This window comes from Trachemys scripta, chromosome 3, assembly GCF_013100865.1.
Source record: "Trachemys scripta elegans isolate TJP31775 chromosome 3, CAS_Tse_1.0, whole genome shotgun sequence".
NCBI lineage: Eukaryota > Metazoa > Chordata > Testudines > Emydidae > Trachemys > Trachemys scripta.
This window is the reverse complement of record NC_048300.1, coordinates 199,066,322-199,087,060: the sequence shown is the minus strand read 5'-3', so window position 1 is coordinate 199,087,060 and position 20,739 is coordinate 199,066,322. Positions and strand designations below refer to the sequence as shown.

The window sequence follows — 20,739 nt, the reverse complement described above, 5'->3', positions numbered from 1 at the left end:
GGTGCAGAAGGTGAATAGGCCTGGACCCGGCCCCATAACCAGCCACCCGCTCTGTGGAAGGAGCAGCTGCTGCAAACCAGGGAACAGAGGTGAGCAATGGGTGATGGAAGACCTAGGTTCTGTTCCTAGCGTTGCCAACTGTCTAATGGCACAAACCCAAACGCCCTTGCCCTGCCCCTGCCCCGAGACCAGGCCCCTTCTCAGAGGCCCCATTCCCAGCTTCCTCAGTTGCTCGCTCTCCCCCACCCGCACTCACTTTCACTGGGCTGGGGTGCAGGAGGGAGTTTGGGTGTGGGAGGGGGCTCAGGGCTGGGGTAGGGAGTGAGGGATGCGGGCTCTGGCTGGGTGGCGCTTACCTCAGGCGGCTCCCAGAAGTGACCGGACGGCTTGTAGGCTCAGGGGCAGCCACGGGGGCTCTGCACACTTCTCCTGCCTGCAGGCACTGCCCCCGCAGCTCCCATTGGCTGCGGTTCCTGGCCAATGGGAGCTGCGGAGTCGGTGCATGGGGCAGGGGCAGCGCGTGGAGCTCCCTGGCTGCCCTTGTGCCTAGGAACCAGAGGGATGTGCCGCTCGCTTCCGGGAGCCGTTCTGAGCCAGAGCAGGTAGGGAGCCTGCCTTAGCCCCCAGGACTTTTAGCGACTTTTAGCCAAGGGCAGCCGCCGAACCCTCCACCAGCCCCAGTTGCGTTATCTGCCTTGTGCTGGCTGCTCGCTGCAGGCTCGAGAAAGTGGAGAATGAATCCAAGACTAATCAGGACAAGTTTGAAGAGATCACCTCGAAATGGGGCTCGGCCAAAGAGAAAAGCATCCCGCAGGACCTGTGGGACGTGCTCAACCTGCAGCAGCAGCAGTGTGCTCTGCTCATCGAAGAGAAGAACAAGCTCATCAGCGAACTGCAGCAGGTAGATTGCCGGAGCCAGGAGTGCGGGGGTGTGTGTGTGTGTGGAGACGGCTGTGGGGCACGGAGGGTCTTGCTGGAGCATGTTAATGTTAGAGGGACACTGTCCAAGAGTAAGTGACCCAGAACTGCCTGTCGCTTCTCTTAGGCCAGGGTACTGTGCTCCCCTACAATAACAAATCCATATACACAGACTCAGCATACACTCATGTCCTGGCAGTAACAGACCAGGACCCAAGAAACCTGTTCCATACTTTTCCCACCCATACCCAACAACTCTCCAAGTTCACACCCAGGGTTCTTCCCAGCAAGTTACTTCCCTCTCCCTCAGCTCCTCCATTACCCCTGACTCCTCCAAGCCTTTGCACTGCTTCCAAGGGGTGTGGGAAAGATGTGTCTGTATTGTAGTTTAAATTAATTACTCAGAGTTTTGTATTAATATGCCTAGTAAGGAATCCATTTCTCAAAAAACATTTCCTGAATCTCTGTTGTTGTCTGTATTGTTACAGACATACTTGCTGACAGGTATTTTGAAATAACTGACCAAAAATAATTGAAACTGGTGTGATTACATTGTATTGTGTTATTTTGACAAATAAAATATGTAGAATTTTGCAGAATTTTAAAATATTGTGTGACACTAAACTGGGAGGCATGGTAGATACACTGGAGGGTAGGGATAGGATACACAGGGACCTAGACAAATTAGAGGATTGGGCCAAAAGAAACCTGATGAGGTTCAACAAGGACAAGTGCAGAGTCCTGCACTTAGGACGGAAGAATCCCATGCACTGCTACAGACTAGGGACCGAATGGCTAGGTAGCAGTTGTGCAGAAAAGACCTAGGGGTTACAGTGAACGAGAAGCTGGATATGAGCTGACAGTGTGCCCTTGTTACCAAGAAGGCTAACGGCATTTTGGGCTGTATAAGTAGGGGCATTGCCAGCAGATTGAGAAACGTGATCATTCCCCTTTATTCAACATTGGTGAGGCCTCATCTGGAGTACTGTGTCCAGTTTTGGGCCCACATTACAACAAGGATGTGGAAAAATTGGAAAGAGTCCAGCGGAGGGCAACAAAAATGATTAGGGGTCTGGAGCACATGACTTATGAGGAGAGGCTGAGGGAACTGGGATTGTTTAGTCTGCAGAAGAGAAGAATGAGGGGGCATTTGATAGCTGCTTTCAACTACCTGAAGGGGGTTCCAAAGAGGATGGATCTAGACTGTTCTCAGTGGTGGCAGATGACAGAACAAGGAGCAATGGTCTCAAATTGCAGTGGGGGAGGTTTAGGTTGGATATTAGGAAACCCTATTTCACTAGGAGGATGGTGAAACAGTGGAATGGGTTCCCTAGGGAGGTGGTGGAATCTCCTTCCTTAGAGGTTTTTAAGGTCAGGCTTGACAAAGCCCTGGCTGGGATGATTTAGTTGGGGATTGGTCCTGCTTTGAGCGGGGGGTTGGACTAGATACCTCCTGAGGTCCCTTCCAACCCTGAGATTCTATGATTCTATTCTAATTTTTTTGTTGCAGAATTGTTATTTTTTGGCACAGAATCCCCCCAGGAGTAATCTCCCTGCCAATGCATGATTGTTCCCATAGTTTACTCTTGGGGCTTTCTAGTCCTGTCCCGCTTAGTCCAGACAAGGGTTAAATAGCCCAAGCACTGAGGCTTCCTCCTCCTTGCTAGCAAGTGTAGTAGATCTTCCCATCATCTCTTCTCTCTCCTAACCACTGTTCTGTTCCTCAGTTCTCTTCCCTCGTCACTTTCCATAATGGCTGAAGGGGCAGATGCAGGATATTGATTGTTAGGTTCTCTGGCTTGTGCTGAAGCTCTGCAGAGCAGCGTTTCTCAGTTCAGTGTCTGCTCTTCTCCTGCAGGAGCTGAAAAGCAAAGATGACCAGTATGTTCCCGGCCAATGGGAGCTGCGGAGTCGGTGCTTGGGGCGGGGGCAGCGCGTGGAGCTCCCTGGCTGCTCCTGTGCGTAGGAACCAGAGGGATGTGCCGCTTCTTCCGGGAGCCGTTCTGAGCCAGAGCAGGTAGGGAGCCTGCCTTAGCCCCCAGGACTTTTAGCGACCTATTAAAATCTCCCAGATTGCTTTCAAAGAATGCAGATGGCTGCATGTGGAAGCTGTGGTATGTATATAGTCCTAGCAGGAGACCCGGAACCAAGGTATGTGTGTATGAAGTGTCGCCTTATAGTGTTACTGGAGGAAAAGATTAAGGGGCTGGAGATGCAGGTAGAGACCCTGGTGGAGTTTAGGCGGGGGTTTGAGCAGCTGATGGAGGATGGGCAAGGCGGGGCTGAAGAGGAAGGCTCTAGGGTGCAGGAGGAGGCAGTAGTAGATGACAGCGAGAGGGGAATGGAAGGAGGAGATCCAGGGAAGTGGAGGCATGTGACTGTGAGAAGTAGGCCAAGGAAAAGGAGGGCCAGTGAGGGGGGAATAGAACTCAGGAATAGGTTTGAGTGTTTGGAGAACGAGGTAGAGGGGCAGCAGGTGATGACTGAAGGTGGGAGGGTGAGGAAGAAGAGAAGAGCGGCTAGTCCGAGAGAGAGGGGGGAGGAGTTGATGGAGACAGCACCAATTATGGGCCACCAGAGGATACAGGAAGGCATAAGGGGGAGCATAAGGGAAGATAGGAGCAGACACAGGTCAGGACTAGAGGGATCGGAGACTAGATTACTAGATCGCACTGTTGCCAGGCGACGGCAGGTGTATGTAATTGGAGACTCTTTACTGAGGAGATTGGACAGGCCTGTGACCAGGGCGGACCCGGAGAACAGAAGGGTGTGCTGTCTACCGGGTGCAAAGATACGCGATGTGGACCTGCGGTTGAAAAGGATCCTGAAAGGAGCAGGTAAGAACCCCTTGATAATCCTTCATGTGGGAACGAATGACACGGCTAGGTTCTCGTTAGAGAGAATCAAGGGAGATTATGCCAGGCTGGGGAAGACTCTCAAGGAGATAGAGGCTCAGGTTATCTTTAGTGGGATTCTGCCTGTTCCGAGGGAAGGGCACCAAAGGGCTGATAGGATTGCGAGGATAAATAGTTGGCTAAGGGAGTGGTGCTATAAGGAGGGCTTTGGGATGTATGGCCACTGGGAGGCTTTCGGGGACAGACACCTGTTCTCGCGGGATGGGCTTCACCTGAGTAGGGAAGGAAATAGACTTCTGGGAGGGAGGCTGGCTCATCTTATCAAAAGAGCTTTAAACTAGGAAGTTTGGGGAGATGGTTGGGAGATGCACAGTTAATCTCCACGCCAGTTTCCGGTATTGAAAAGCTGAGTGTAATAAGAGGAGACATAGCCGGGGAAATGAGATTGGACATAGGAGGGACAGGGGGGACGAACACAAAGAGGAGCGCAACATACAGTGCTAGTAATGGGAGACAGGCTAAACGACATACATTAGGGTGCTTATACACCAATGCGAGAAGCCTAGGTAATAAAATGGAGGAATTGGAGCTCTTGGTCCGAGAATTGAAACCGGATATCGTAGGAATAACTGAAACATGGTGGAATGGCAGTCACGACTGGAACACAGGTATGGAGGGGTATGCGCTGTTTAGGAAAGACCGGGATAAAGGTAAAGGGGGGGGGGGGTGGCATTGTATGTCAATAGTGAAATAAGCTGTAAAGAAATAATAGTGGATGGAATAGATAATACAGAGTCCGTCTGGGCAATACTCAAGCTGGGTAAAAGTACTACTAGAGCCTCTCCGGGGATAGTGCTTGGGGTGTGCTATAGACCGCCGGGATCGACCCAGGATATGGATAAGGAATTGTTTAATGTATTAAGGGAGGTAAATACTAATAGAAACTGTGTAATTATGGGGGACTTTAACTTCCCGGATATAGATTGGGGAACAAACGCTAGTAGCAATAATAGGGCTCAGATGTTCCTAGATGTGCTTGCGGATCAATTCCTTTATCAAGTGGTAGCTGAGCCGACGAGGGGGGAGGCCATTTTAGATTTGATTCTGGTAAGTAGTGAGGACCTTGTTGAGGAAGTGGTAGTGGGGGACAACTTGGGCTCCAGTGATCATGAGCTAATTCGCTTTAAACTAAATGGAAAGAGTACCAGAATTAAGTCAAAGACTAGGGTTTATAATTTTAAAAAGGCCAATTTTAACAAATTAAGGGGACTGGTAAGGGAAGTGGATTGGGCAAACGTATTAAGGGACCTAAAGGCAGAAGAAGCCTGGGATTACTTTAAGTTAAAGATGCAAGAGCTGTCAGAGGCCTGTATCCCCAAAAAGGGAAAAAGATTACTAAGCAAGAGACTTAGACCGAGCTGGATGAGCGACCGGCTGAAAGGGGCGATTAGGAAAAAACAGAAAGCGTACAAAGAGTGGAAGAGGGGAGGGATCAGTAAGGAAACTTACCTTAGCGAAGTCAGAGAATGTAGAGATAGAGTGAGAAAGGCCAAAGGCCGGGAAGAGTTGGACTTAGCGAGGGGAATTAAAAGTAATAGTAAGAGGTTTTACAGCCATATAAATAGGAAGAAAGCAAAGAAAGAAGAAGTGGGACCGCTGAAGACTATAGCCGGAGAGGAGATTAAAGATAATCTAGGCATGGCGCAATATCTCAATGAATATTTTGCATCGGTGTTTAATGAGGCCAATGAAGGTATTAGGGATACTAGCACCGTTACAGAGGGGCATACGGGATGGGGGATTACCGCATCCGAGGTAGAAACAAAACTAGAACGCCTTAATGGGACTAAGTCGGGTGGACCAGACGATCTTCATCCGAGAATATTGAAGGAATTGGCGCGGGAAATAGCAGGCCCATTAGCGACTATATTTAATGAATCTGTAAACTCGGGGGTAGTCCCGTTAGACTGGAGAATAGCCAATGTGGTTCCTATTTTCAAGAAAGGGAAAAAAAGTGACCCGGGTAACTATAGGCCTGTTAGTTTAACATCAGTAGTGGGCAAGGTGCTGGAGAAGATTCTGAAAGAGAAACTAGTTGAGGACCTTGAGGTTAATGGCAAATGCGATAAATTACAGCATGGTTTTACGAAGGGCAGATCGTGCCAAACGAATCTGATCTCCTTCTTTGAGAAAGTAACGGACTTATTAGATAAGGGAAATGCGGTGGACCTAATTTACCTGGATTTCAGTAAAGCGTTTGATACAGTACCCCATGAGGAACTATTGGTTAAAATGAAAAACATGGGGATCGATATGAAAATCCAGAGGTGGATAGGGAATTGGTTAATGGGGAGAATGCAGCGGGTCGTATTAAAGGGTGAATTGTCGGGTTGGAGGGAGGTTACTAGTGGAGTGCCTCAAGGTTCGGTTTTGGGACCCATCTTATTTAATCTATTTATAACTGACCTCGGGACAGATTGCAAGAGTGGGCTGATAAAGTTTGCGGATGATACGAAGGTGGGAGGAGTTGCAAACTCGGAGGAGGATAGGGATACTCTACAGGGAGACTTGAATGAGCTTGTGAATTGGAGTATTAGAAATAGGATGAAATTTAATAGTAAAAAGTGTAAGGTTATGCACTTGGGGACGAATAATAACAATTTTAGTTACAAGATGGGGACGCATTGGTTAGAAGTAACGGAAGAGGAGAAGGACCTAGGGGTCCTTGTGGACCGCAGGATGACTATGAGTCGGCAATGTGACGTGGCGGTGAAAAAAGCCAATGCGGTCTTGGGATGTATTAGGCGAGGTATATCTAGTAGAGATAGGGAGGTCCTGCTTCCGTTGTATAAGGCACTGGTGAGACCTCATTTGGAGTACTGTGTGCAGTTCTGGTCTCCAATGTTTAAAAAAGATGAACTCAAACTGGAACGGGTGCAGAGAAGGGCGACTAAGATGATCAGAGGAATGGAAAACCTGTCGTATGAAAAGAGATTAGAGGAGCTTGGGTTGTTTAGTCTGACAAAGCGAAGGCTGAGGGGGGATATGATTGCTATCTTTAAATATATCAGAGGGGTTAATACAAGGGAGGGAGAGGAATTATTCCAGTTTAGTACTAATGTGGACACGAGAACGAATGGATACAAACTGGCCGGGGGGAAGTTTAGGCTAGAAATTAGACGAAGGTTTCTGACCATCAGAGGGGTGAAATATTGGAACGGCCTTCCGAGGGAAACGGTGGGGGCGACGGACCTGTCTGGTTTTAAGATTAAGTTGGATAAGTTTATGGAGGGAATGGTTTAATGATAAAACATAGTAGTCAAGGAAAACCAAGCAATGGTACATGAACAACATAATGGCCAACAAGGGTCAGGCTAGAGACTCTTGCCTATATGCTCGGGGTATTACTGATCGCCATATTTGGGGTCGGGAAGGAATTTTCCTCCAGGGTAGATTGGCCGAGCCTCTGGAGGTTTTTCGCCTTCCTCCGCAGCATGGGGCAGGGATCACTAGCAGGAGGGTCTCAGCCGATTGAAGTCACTAAAACACAGGACTGGGGACTTCAACGGTAGAGTACAGGGAAGGGTCTTGCGGCCTGCGGCATGCAGGGGGTCAGACCAGATGATCATAATGGTCCCTTCTGACCTTAATGTCTATGAGTCTATGAATAGCCACTGGGAGATCAAGGCCGATTCCGGGAGACTCCCGCCAATCCGGAAAGGTTGGCAACCCTATGACTGTTCCTGGCACCCACATTGTCCTGCTGGCTGACCTTAGGCATGGAGTGCCAGTCTCTGTGCCTCAGTTTCCCCATATGTAGAATGGGAATAATGATACTGACGTCCTTTGTGAAGTGCTCTGATTGCTATGGATGAAAATCCAGGTGCAGCCAGGGGCTAACATAGAACTAACTGCAGCTCCTCTGACAGAGCTGGGGTGGGGGAGTTGCAAACAGATGCCCTCCTCTCCTGCAATCGACTAACTCCACTCAACTGCGGGGCCCCACTCTGCCCAGGGCTGGCCTGAGGACTGGGGAGGGCCAGTGCAAACAGAGGGTAGAGCACATGCGAGGGCTCCCTGCCCAGGGCTCCCTGCAGTAGGAGACGTGCAGCCCCTGCTGCTTGTCCTGGGAACTGCGCTAACACTTCCTGCTTTGCAAAGCTGTCGGGGCTTGTGGCCGTTCAGGTGAGTCTGTGTCTAGTGCAGTCTCCCCGTGGGGTGCTGCTATTTCCTGGGGGAGGTGATGCACGGGCACCTCGTGTGTTGTATGGTCAGTGACGGGGGAGTACATGGACAGAAGCTGGCATGGCACGGGGGCCGTGGACGGGCAATGCATGAATAGAGGCTGTGTAGAAGTGCACGGGGGCGGTGCACAGGTGCACGCTGGCTGGCGTTGCACGGGGGCGGTGCACAGGTGCACGCTGGCTGGCGTTGCACGGGGGCAGGCTGGCTGGCGTTGCACGGGGTGCGGGCAGGGTGCTTTGCACAGCAGTGCAAGGCTGGACGCTTTGTCTGTACCAGCACAGAATCACGCTCCCTGTTCAAGTGCAAAACCTCGGCTTCTGCAGCCGGTGGCTCCGCCCTTTCCCCGGGGAAGGGAGCTGTGGGGCGGGGGTGGGTGCAAGCGAAGGAGGGCAGAGGAGGTCGGGTTCCCTGCAGCCCCTGCTTGCAGCCCCACGGGAAGGAGAGCAGCAGACCCCCTGCGCCCAGCTGCAATGCCTGGGGGGCGGCGGGTGCCCCGTGCAGCCAGGCCGGGTGAGGTCGGTCCCCTGGGGGTGGGATGTGACCCCGAACGGAGGTTTGAATCTGTGTTTGCAGGATGCCCGGGGCAGGCTGGCTCGGCTCGGCTCGGTACTGACCAGGTACCCAGGAGAGGCCACGTCAGGGCCAGGCCCCCCGCCCCCAGCAAACAGACACCCCCCCCACGTTGTGGCGATTAGGGCGGGGGGCCTGGGAGGGCGGCAGCCTCCGGTTTGCAGGCGGTGGGTTTTGTGAGGCATTAAACCAACCCCGCAGGGAGTCCCCCAGTTGCGGGGGGGCCCATAATTTCAGAGGTTTATTTTCAAACAGATGTATTGAATTTAAATACAAAAATCCAAATGAAATAAAAATCTGATTTCTTTTTTTAAACCTAGATTTTTGTCCACTCTGCCGGTGGGGCTTTGGAAACCAGCCAGGAACGAGTGTGCACATGTAAGTCAAAGAATTGTTATAGTTGTTGATGTTTAAAATAAGTGGGGAAAAGAAAAGAGGGTGGTTGAGGGATCTAAAAAGCCACTGGTCCTTTAATGAAAGGAGACCAGTCTTTATGCAACCTGGACGTTAAAGGAGGCTGGAATTCCTGTCTGAAAAATTGGCTGTGGTCTCTCCCGCCCGTTATGGGCGTGACAAGGTGGTGAGCTATTCTCTTTTCTTGGACCAAGTTCTGTTGGAGGAAGGTCCAAGGTTTCGAACTACACACAGCTCTTCTCCAGGTCCGGGGAAAGAAATCGGAGGGTTTGCACTCAGTATGAGTTGGGAGAGATCGCTGAGCACAGGGTTAGACTGGTGCAAAAGGGGTTTCAAGGGGCCCTTACGATTTTGCAGACAGGTGTCTATTATGAGTGGCTTGTAGCCAGGGGGAGTTTGGCTCCTGAAATGAAATTAATGGGCAGCAGGTTTAAAACAAATAAAAGGAAGTTCTTCTTCACGCAGTGCACAGTCAACTTGTGGAACTCCTTACCTGAGGAGGTTGTGAAGGCTAGGACTGTAACAGAGTTTAAAAGAGAACTGGATAAATTCATGGTGGTTAAATCCATTAATGGCTATTAGCCAGGACGGGTAAGGAATGGTGTCCCTAGCCTCTGTTTGTCAGAGGATGGAGATGGATGGCAGGAGAGAGATCACTTGATCATTGCCTGTTAGGTTCACTCCCTCTGGGGCACCTGGCATTGGCCACTGTCGGTAGACAGGATACTGGGCTAGATGGACCTTTGGTCTGACCCGGTACGGCCTTTCTTATGTTCTTATGTTCCTGGATCGATCCCAGGCTTTGAAATTCAGCAGGGAAGAATTGTGGGGAGAGGAGCTCTGCACAGACCAGGCCTGGGGTTCTGCGTGTTAGGAGCTGTCAGGCCTTGGGCCGGTGGGGTGTGTGGTAGGAGTGCCACCTTTGATTACCGTGATGTGAGACCTGCTGGTGGTGGTGTCTGCTGACGTGCCCCTGGGATTGTGACCAGGACAAGTGAGAGAAGAGGGGCTGATGCGGAACCATCTGCTTCTGAGCTGCTGGTTCTCTGGGAGCTTTAAGGGGAGTTTGAATCCCATCGCGGGTCTAGGCTGCGTGCCCAGGTTTGCTCCTGGACTCTGTCCTGAGTGCCATGATGGATGCTATAGTAGCTTAAAAGCCCTGATTGCGTGTGTTAAATTTCCGGAGACAGCATGCAGGGCTCAGCGAGGTCTCCTGGCATTGCTTTTAACTTCAGAATACAGACTCCAAGGAGGTCTGTGCACAGATGGTTGCGAAAGGACCATTGAACAATCTCTGGTCCCGAGTGTCTGTTTGGAAACTCTGTGGGTGGACGAAGAGATGAGGCAAAAGATCGCAAGGCTGACTTTCCAGATCCGTACTGCGGCACTGCTGAGCCTGGCCGCCTCTACTAATCCTTTCGCCAATACATTTTAATCTAGTTCAGTCATTCATGTCGCTCGTGCCCCGTGCCTCAGTTTCCCCACTAGCAAAAAACCCCAGGAAGCAAGGGTAAATCGGGTAAAGTTTGCACTTTGCTTTGGAAAAGCTCATTGCCAGGATTCTGAATTTCTGTTCTATCTCTGAATGCCCAAAGCATGTTCTGTGTTGCCTGCAAAACAAGTTACAGACACGATAGGTGCCCTGGAAAGCGTAATTTCAATTGCCTGTGTTCTCCAAACCGGAGGAGCTCTGTGGCGCTTGACGGCTTGTCGCTTCCACCAACAGAAGTTGGTCCAATAAAAGATATTACTTCCCCCGTCTTGTCTCTCTTTTTAAAATTACTGCCCCTTTCTATTCCAGCAGGACCTTCAGATGTTAACCTAAGAACGGCCAGACTGGGTCAGACCAAAGGTCCATCTAGCCCAGTATCCTGTCTTCTGACTGTGGCCAATGGCAGGTGCCCCAGAGGGAATGAACAGAACAAGTAATCATCAAGTGATCCATCCCCTGTCGCCCATTCCCAGCTTCTGGCAAACAGAGGCTAGGGACACCATCCCTGCCCATCCCGGCTAATAGCCATCGATAGACCTATCCTCCATGAATCATGTACAAATATTTCTGAATTTACACAGCTTTTATTCTGTTTTTAGGGTTTTTCTTAGGGGGAGGTGTCCAGCACTTGTCCACTCTTGTGATTTTAATCATGAGTTTCATGATACCACGGGCACACAGGGGCGAAAGAAAATGCAGGCCTGTTATTTACCAGGCTGCACGTGGCAATAGACTATATTGGTAAGGGATGCAAGGAGAGTATGGGTCACGATGCAAGCTGCAGACACACACACACACACACACAACTAAAATTAATTAATTTAAAGTTTTATTGGGGATAATTACAGGGGTAAGGGAGCAGCGTTTGATTAGCTAATAGAGTTAATGAAACTTAAAACACACAATGACTAAAATATCTACTAACAATATTTATAAACAAAGATGCCGCATTTAGTAATAACTGATACTTACAAATACAAACCAACGCATAACGACCGGCAAACGTAGACACTCTGTTTGAAACACGTGAGCTGAGAGAGAGGCTTCGAGGCGATCAGGCTCGGTTACGGGTGTACACAGGATACACAGGATTCGTTTTTCTTTCTCCTCTCCCTGCCTGCACATGGCAGGCAGCCCATAAAGTACCAACTATGACATCATAGAAGTGTCATAGGGGACGGGGCCCAAAACCTGTTTGTGTTCGTTTCTGATTGGAACAAGCAAAGTTTACACCAAGTAGGGGAGCAGGTGCCTCAAAGTCTGGCTTCGCCCCCAAAAGGTGAGGAAATGCATATTGCTTTAGAATGCGTGCAACACTGAATGACAAAAGAAGAGGCCAGGGCAATACCGGTAGTAGCAAGTTTTACAGGATGCAGACAGGAACTCATCTCAACAGCAACAATGGCCTTGATTCTGATCTCCTGACGTCAGCGTAAGAGGAATAACGCCGCTGGAGTCACTGCAGCTGTATTGGTGGAAGTTCAGAGGCAGGCCACGACTGAGCCTGGCCTTTGCTTTTGACCCCTGTGGGGTCACGTCTTTTATCTTAGGCTACATCTACACTACAGGGGGGAGTCGATTTAAGATACGCAAATTCAGCTACGTGAATAGCGTAGCTGAATTTGGCGTATCGCAGCCGACTTACCCCGTTGTGAGGACGGCGGCAAAATCGACTTCTGCGGCTTCCCGTCGGCGGCTCTTACTACCACCTCCGCTGGTGGAGTAAGAGCGCCGATTCGGGGATCGATTGTCGCGTCCCGATGGGACGCGATAAATCGATCCCCGAGAGGTCGATTTCTACCCGCCGATTCAGGCGGGTAGTATAGACCTAGCCTTAGAATCATAGCAACATAGGGTTGGAAGGGACTTGAGAAGTCATCAAGTCCAGTCCCCTGCGTTGTGGCAGGGCCAGGTAACCCTAGACCTGCCCTGACAGGTGTTTGTCCAGCTGTTCTGAAAAACCTCCAATGACGAGGATTCCACAACCTTTCGTGGAAGCCAGTTCCGGAGCTTCACTCCCCTTGGAGTTCGAACACTTTCCCGAATATCTAACCTACATCTCCTTTGCCACAGGTTAAGCCCATGACTTCTTGTCCTACCGCCAATGGACATGGAGAACAATTGATCGCTGTCTTCTTTATAGCAGCCAGTCACATATTTGAAGGCTGTTATCCATTCCCCCAACCCCTCCAGTCGTCTTTTCTTAGAAATAAACATGTCCCTTTTTTTAACCTTTCCTCATAGGTCAGGTTTTCGAAAGCTTTGATCAGTTTTTGTTGCTCTCCTCTGGACTCTCTCCAATTTGTCCACATCCAGTAGCAGCGCCAGGGTTTTTGGTGCCCTAGGTGGGGGTCCTTCCACGCTCCCGGTCGTCGTCGGCAATTCTGTGGCGGGGGGGTCCTTCCGGTCTTCGGGGCACTTCGGCAGCGAGTCCCGGAGCGAGTGAAGGACCCGCCACAGAATTGCCGCCGAAGACCCAGAGTGCCGAAGGACCCCCCACCGCCGAATTGCCGCCAAGGGCAGCAAAATGCTGCCCCGCAAATCCCGGCGGACATCAGGAATGGTAACATACATAAGCCAGTAAGTGAAAGATTTAAAAGTCACTATCATTGAACAAAAAAACTTCAGAAACAGACTTCAAAGAGAAACAGCAGAACTAAAATTCATTTGCAAATTCAACACCATTAATCTGGGCTTGAATAGGGACTGGGAGTGGCTGGCTCATTACAGAAGCAGCTTTTCCTCTCCTGGAATTGACACCTCCTCATCTATTATTGGGAGTGGACTACATCCACCCTGATTGAATTGGCCCTGTCAACACTGGTTCTCCACTTGCGAAGTAACTCCCTGCTCTCCATGTGTCAGTATATAATGCCTGCATCTGTAACTTTCACTCCATGCAGCTGAAGAAGTGAGGTTTTTACCCATGAAAGCTTATGCCCAAATAAATCTGTTAGTCTTTAAGGTGCCACCAGACTCCTTGTTATTCCAGAAGNGCTCCCAATACTTCTGTTAGTCTCAAAGGTGCCATAGGACCCTCTGTTGCTTTTTACAGATTCAGACTAACACGGCTACCCCTCTGATACTTAACGCTGAAGTAATAACTGGCCAATCCCAGATGCAGCCTTTTAAGGAGCTGGCAACAAAGGGAAGAACCGGGGCTCCAAAATGGAGTTCAGACTGCAACACTGGGTCTGGGCTCGGGAAACAATTCTGATGAGAAAGACGATTTCCTGCACAACTTCCTTCTTGCAGAGCCAGTGAGAGGCCAGATCGCCAGAGTAGGCTGATCAGTGAAATCTCAGTCTGGGTAGGCAAGAGTCAAATCACTCAGATTTATGCCAGGTGCTTAACGTTCATTTTGTCTACCGGGCGACTCATGGCTAGTTCAATATTCAAATCAGCCATTAGCAGGGTCACCAATTAACGCCTGCAAATCAGGAAATCTGTCGGGGAAGTGCAGGATTTTGTTATTAAAGTAAGTAAAGGGGGGTGATGGGGAGGAGTGTGTTTTGGAATCCAACCCCTACTCAATCCCCCAAGGGGCCACTTCCCAGGTTGCCCTGTTCTTCTAGCCAGACATGCCGCTAATACAGCAGCGGAGACCAGAGGTCCCAAAATGCACTGCTTCCACTTGAGCTGCGCTGCTTGGCCTGCACGCAGGGACTAGGGTGACCAGATGTCCTGATTTTATAGGGACAGTCCTGATATTTGGGACTTTTTCTTATATAGGCTCCTATTACCCCCCCCCACACACACACACACACACACACACACGCCCGTCCTGATTTTTCACACTTGCTATCTGGTCACCCTAGCAGGGACCTGTGCTCACAGCAAGTCACATTACTGTATTAACAAGGGCGGCATCTTAAACCCTTCTCCATCTTAATCAGGAGTGCCTTTTGGGCTCCTGGGAAGCTGCCAGTGAAGGTAAGGAACGTTTATAAGCAGTCTAATTTACAGAAAGCTACGCCAAGTCATGGCTCTCCTTCTATTACAGCCGGGGCAGTGCTGGGCCATCAATACACCGTGCTCTCCACCTATTTCTTTCTGCAGCATTCTGCCTGGCTAACTCTTAGCAGAACAGGATCACCACATGCGGTGCCTCAGACCCTGCAGAATAGTTCGTTCACATGATTTTTGGAAAACTTACTTGTAAAAGTTAATCAGGCTCATGGGCACAGTCACTGTGAGTGCACACCCTGAAAGAGAAAGATCTAAGTTAAGGCAGCGTAGTAATTCAGAGTCCATCGTCATCCCCAAACTCCTTTATGAGCATTGGCAGGGACAGGCTGCTAACCATCATGCATCTTTTTTTAAACAGTCATTTGCAACATTACAGTAGCTGAAAGCGTACTTAAACCCACTCTCACCCCACTGCTGCTCAGATTTTTGTAATGGCCATTAACGTGATTTGTATATTTGACTCAGCTCTTCAGAAAAAGCACTGCCTTGGTTAGGGAAGTGCCAATAAATGCATTTATGGAAAGAACTATTTCTTTTAGTGAAAACATATCTTGATCTGCATTCTGACCATAATTCCCAAGAAGACACCCAGTGGGCAGCAGAGAAAGCATTATCAATGGTTTCACTTTTTCATGCAAGGAGGACACATTTCAGACACAGAAAGGTTATTATAAGGATAGAAGCAAACAAAACTGCCTATATTTAATGTGCACCATTTAGGATATGAGAACTGCCATTAACAAAAGCTTTAGTCATTTGAGCAAGTTTCATGGACCTCCCTGAAGGGCCAGAGTGCCATGAAACCCCAACACACTTTGAAAGCTGCCAGGGTGGCCAGCGGCTAAGAGATTAAATAGGGCAAAGCTGACGTTTGACCAGGACCTCCCAGCAGGAAAGCTGCCTCAGAAGGCATCTTTTGAAGGCTAGGGGTACCAAATTACTTCTCTTCCCAAAGGGTGAGCCACAAATACATTCAAAACAAGACAGCAGTAAAGCTACCCAAGACTTTCTGGCCAGCCAACCTTAACACACTTCAGCTCCCAGGCTGACGTGAAGAGGCAGTTCTGACACACTACTCTGTGGAGAAGAGTGATGGGAACTACAGACCAATCTGCTGCAACAGGCTAGATTCCAAAGGAGAGTCTCTCAGGCCACGCAGGCCGAGGTATCTAAATACAGACCTATTATCTAGCTCGGGGTGGCCAGACTGCACCACAGAGCAGTCCACAGCCACCCTTGATGTTTAGTAGGAGCGTGCAGACTATGGAAACAAGTCCGGGCATGCATTACTTCCACGCTGCTTAGCTTAGTACGGAGCATTGCATGCTGGGACCGCCTCCCGCCTGGAGCTTTGTTTGGAGCTGGCTGCAATATTCTCCATTCTATAGAAGTTAGATGCAGCCCACGGCCACTTAGACGGTTCCCACCAAAACCTCAATGGGACTAGTATCAGACCCTGTGCATTTTGTTGCTTTCAGTCTAGACCAAGACTCGTTCAGGCAAGTTTTCTACAGAGATATTTTATTACGTTTCTCTTTGCTAAAAATATAAACAAATGCTGACTGTTTTTTAAAGTGAAACACTGGCTATTGGTAAAGCGGTGGTGGTTAAAAATAGGCTTCAACATGGAGCTTCTTACCAATAATCATTGCAGTGAATAGGTCTCTATATAAGAAATTAAACAGGAAAGGTGCATACCAGGCCTCAACTCCCACAATCGCTGTCACTATGTAGACAACTGAAATGGTCTGAAAAGGAAATGCAGAGAGAGCGCAGACAAGCATTAGCAGCTGGAAAGATGGGTCAGACCAAATGTGCTTTTGGCGGGGTGACCATTCCTCATCAGGCAGCTCCGAGAGCTGCGAGCGTTGCTTTCCAATCAGATTTTCACTACCCAGTTCTAGCTTTAAAACAAGAGGAAGCCTGTATCTCCGGGTCAGATGCAACCACGGTACCCCAGTGCAGCTGTCAGAACCACTTGGGGCCCCAAACATATGCCCCCATTCCCAGGTTCCTACGCTGACTGCATGTCAGGAACCAGCCCAACCTCTGCTTCCGGCAACATGACCAAGGAAGCCTCACTGCTAGTCTGGAAAGGGACAGGGTGAGGCAAAGGTTGCTTGGTCACCGTGAGTTTTAAGGCCAGTCCGGAAAGGGGCCTGTGATGCTCTGCCCTGCCCACCCTCCCACCCCCTGTGAGCTCTGTCTGCACATGCACCTGGGGATAGCCTCACCCCACTACTGGATTGACCAGCACAACCACAGAGGGCAGTTACACTTCAACAGCACCCCAGCACCAGCCACCAGAGCCACATCTAACTGCCTCTAGCAAACCAATCTCTGGTATTTTAGGATTGTTTGATGCACGATCAAGAAAATGCACTATGGATTAGTGCCAGGGTAGGAGAAACTGGAGACGCGGGCCAGAGGATGACTGATTGCAAAGACTAGAGAAACCACGATTTTACTGATGGAAGGGGCAGCTTTCAAGGGAATTTCTAGTGTCGTACAACGATTCAGTACAGATACCTGAACTCGTGACAATCAGTGCTTCTACAACCACTGGACCCGATTCAATTGCACACAAGTATATACTGCTAAGTTGGTACTGTTACATGGGGGCCACAACAGAATCAGGCCCAGTCAGTTTGGGACAACCAACAATTAGTATCCAATTTTTAAAAACATTTCATTTCCTGCTAATGCAAAAACCTATGTCAACATAAAGATACTTGCAACACACATCATTTCTCTGCTAAAGAGAAATCAGATCTGTCCCAATCTAACTATGCAATAAAAAAGTTTCATGATAACTTCCTCCCTTGTTCCTTGATTCATTAAACTTGACTTTAATCATGGGAGAAGTCTGCTTTGCTGAATCAGAGCTTCATAAAGTAGCCCTGATGATATAGTTCCAACTATTGCACCCTGCAACCAAGCAACCAACCTTTCTGCCCTCTGCGAGAAAGCTCTCCTCCCTGAAGAACTCAGAATATCGTTAGGTTTAGGTATGGTGATGGTGGCACTTTATGACTACTGGACAGATGTCACCAAGGGAAAGATGCCAGGGCAGCACATGCCCCTACACAAATAGTTCTGGCAATTCACCAAAGCCTGCCTGCTGTTTTCTAAAGGAGTATTTTGAAATCAAGAGGCAGAAGGGCTACTTACCACCTGGCTGATGTCATAGCCCCAGGGCAGGAAGAGAATCCCTGTGTTATATTTCTCCCAATGGGAGAGGATGAAGGAAAACAAAACCACCCATAAGAGCAGATAGAGAACGAAGACGCTGACACCATTGGATCCCCGCCCAAAGGTGGAGTAAACGGTCACTACGAAGAACATGCAGGCCCAGCTGTCCAGGCCATGGTCAAAGAGCTCCCCCAAGGGAGTGCTGGAGTTTGTTCGGCGCGCTTGCTTCCCATCAACACCATCTGGAAGGGAAGCGCACAGAGAGGCAAAGTTAAACATCCCCAGGCAAAGCAAGGAACTCCTCTGCAGCTGCCAGAGAACGTGGGCTCTGCTGAGAAGTCAGCAGCCAGCTTCAGTATCCAGCACTGTCCGCGGGGGTGCAGAGATTGGAAAAAGAAAAAAAAAACAACACAAAAAACCTTAGGAAGAGTCTACGTTAAATATTTAACAGAAATCTGCTTTCAATATTTCACGAGTAACCCCATAAAGTCAGTTCTGATAGGAAGAGACATCTACTTTTATGTTCCTCCCTGGAACAAGTGGGTAAAACAGATAAAACAATACAAAGTGGCAGTTTCCAGAGACATCTCAGCCAGAGATAGGTCATTCACAACACCCCAGAGTAAGGGGTGGCAGGGAACCGAGGAATTACCTAGAATCAGAGTTTTGTTTCTTGGGGGGGGGGGGGGGGGGGCGGGGGGGAAGGAATTGGGAAACACAGAACTATGACAACAGTTCACTTGACTAATTAAAGTCATTATGATGACAGGCACACTAGAAATCCAAGACACATCATGAGAATCTTAAGTCTTACCAAGTGTATATGCCACGAAGTTGAGGAGACCCACCATGACCCACACTCGATTTGGAACATGAACATGATCAGGTGCTGTGGAGATTGGAAAGAAGATTGGAGAGTTGAGTGTGCGTACACACACACACACACACACACACACACACACCCCAGCAGGTTATGCTTTGGTACAAGAGATGCTTTCAACAAGAATTGTTTTAGCAATTAATTGGAACAAGGTTCCATCCAAATCTGTGGGTCATCTTACTGTCCTGAGGAGGCTCCTTTACATTCTCTCAGTCGGCTTGTACCACCGAAAGGAGATGCATCAAATCAGCCTTCACCTGCTCAGTGCCTACCAGCATTCTCTTACGCTTCTTTCTGCGAGGCATCCAGGAGATCCTGGAGATCACACTTTTTGCTGAATTTGTCAAAGATCTGGGCACACACAAGTGTCACACACTCAAATACTGCATCTGCCTCCTTTCCCCATACCCTAAAACATGCAATAACATTTTCAATGGAACTTAGGCACTTTTGAAATTTTTACTCGTGAGCTATTTTAAGCCCAAGACTTTAGAGCACAGGATAAATTCTAGACTGTAATTAGATGGATCTGCATTTCCTGGGATGAAAGTTAAAGTACCTAGTTACAGTACAACCACGATCCTGGATTTTGCTGCTAGGATGGCTTTGTTGCCCTCTGCACCCCACCCCATTCGCCCTTCTGGAGAACAGAGAGAGCAAGAGTTCCAGATCTTTGTGCTGTGAGAAAACCGTCGTGGGCAAGATGAAATTCTGTCTCCACATGGGGGCACTTTTGTTTTTAATGTATTGATTTTGTGGCAGGCTGCAGTCACAGGAGTTAAGAGAGCGATGCCAGGAGAGGGTGAGTCCATGAGCTGCGTGCCAGGTAATCACGATCCTGTCACTGAAAGCAAGGATGCTTTGCTGTCATGGAAACAGAGGTGGGCAAGGACAGACGTTCCCAACTGCTTACTTACTGATGCCAAAATTGAGTAAAAACATCTGCAAAGCGTGATTCTATTCTGAGACGGGACTGTGTGAAAACAGTGGGGGCGCACGGATTCAGAGATTCCAAGTCCAGAAGGGAGCATTGTGGTCATCTAGTCTGACCTCCCTGCATAACACAGGTCAGAGAACTGCCCCAAAATAATTCCTAGAGCAGAGTTTTTAGGAAAAGATCCAATCTTGACTTAAAGTTGCCAGTGAGAATTCACCACAGCTCTTGGGAAACTGTTCTAATGGTTAATTACTCTCACGGTTAAGAATTTAGGCCTTATTTGCAGTCTGAATTTACTGAGCTTCAACTTCCAGTCACTGGATCATGTTAGATGTTTCTCTGCTAGACTGAAGAGCCCATTATTAAAATATTTGTTCCCCATGTAGATACTCATATAGACTAATCAAGTTGCCCCTTAACTTTCTCTTTGTCAAATAGATTGAGCTCCGTGAGTCTATCATTATAAGGCAGCTTTTCCAATCCTTTAATCATTCTCAGGGCTCTTCTCTGAACCCTCTTGAATTAATCAACATCCTTCTTGAACTGTGGGCACCAGAGCTGGACACAGGATTCCAGTAGCAGTCACACCAGTGCCAAATACAGAGCTAAAATAACCTCTCTGCTGCAACTCAAGATTCCTGTTTATGCATCCCAGGGTCTTTTGGCCACAGCGTCACACTGGGAGCTCATGTTCAGTTGATTATCCACCACAACCCCCCCAATATTTTTTCAGAGTCACTGCTTCCCAGGATAGGAGTCTCCCATCCTGTAAGTATGGCCGACATTCTTTGTTCCGAGATGTATACATTTACAATACGGTTAAATATAAATGTATACATCTAGGAACTAAAGCAGGTAGGCCGTTCTTACATATATATTGTCTGTCAATGACTCCATATCCTCCACACCAAGGCACGCTTTTCCTTACTTTCACTTTATCTTTGCCCCAGCCGAAATGATGGCGGAGGACCAGAAAGGACTTTTCCAAACCCCTTGAGTAAGGATAGGATTTGGTCAGATTCTGTGACTTTAACGGAACTCCATGACTTCTTTGGCTTCAGCCCCCACCCGAGCAGCCCCCTCGGGTGCTGGGCTGGAGCAGCAGTGGTCAGTCCTTGCTGCTGGAGCAGCAGCTGGCGTCCCCGTTAGAACCCCTTTCCCCGGTATTCAGTGAAAGCCGGGACAGGTCACGGACTTCCATGAATTTTTGTTTATTGCCTGCAACCTGTCCATGACTTTTACTAAAAATACCCATTACAAAATCTTA

At 48.9% G+C, this 20,739-nt stretch overlaps 1 protein-coding gene and 1 long non-coding RNA gene across 3 annotated transcripts; one reads left to right on the top strand and one right to left on the bottom strand.

Moving 5' to 3' along the window:
* The first annotated feature begins 499 nt into the window (after nucleotides 1–499).
* LOC117874075 lies at nucleotides 500–10,856 on the top strand. The gene is made up of 3 exons (XR_004644896.1): nucleotides 500–602; nucleotides 8,909–8,966; nucleotides 10,804–10,856. It is a non-coding gene; the product is annotated as an uncharacterized LOC117874075 (long non-coding RNA).
* A 3,774-nt stretch (nucleotides 10,857–14,630) lies between these two features.
* Nucleotides 14,631–18,544, bottom strand: LOC117875451 (ethanolaminephosphotransferase 1; the record flags this gene model as incomplete). Of its 2 annotated transcripts, none has more annotated exon segments than XM_034766817.1 (4): nucleotides 14,631–14,699; nucleotides 16,103–16,211; nucleotides 17,635–17,897; nucleotides 18,470–18,544. In XM_034766817.1, coding segments are annotated over 4 exon segments (500 nt in total), but the record flags the coding sequence as incomplete, so codon positions are not given.
* Nucleotides 18,545–20,739: the final 2,195 nt, after the last annotated feature.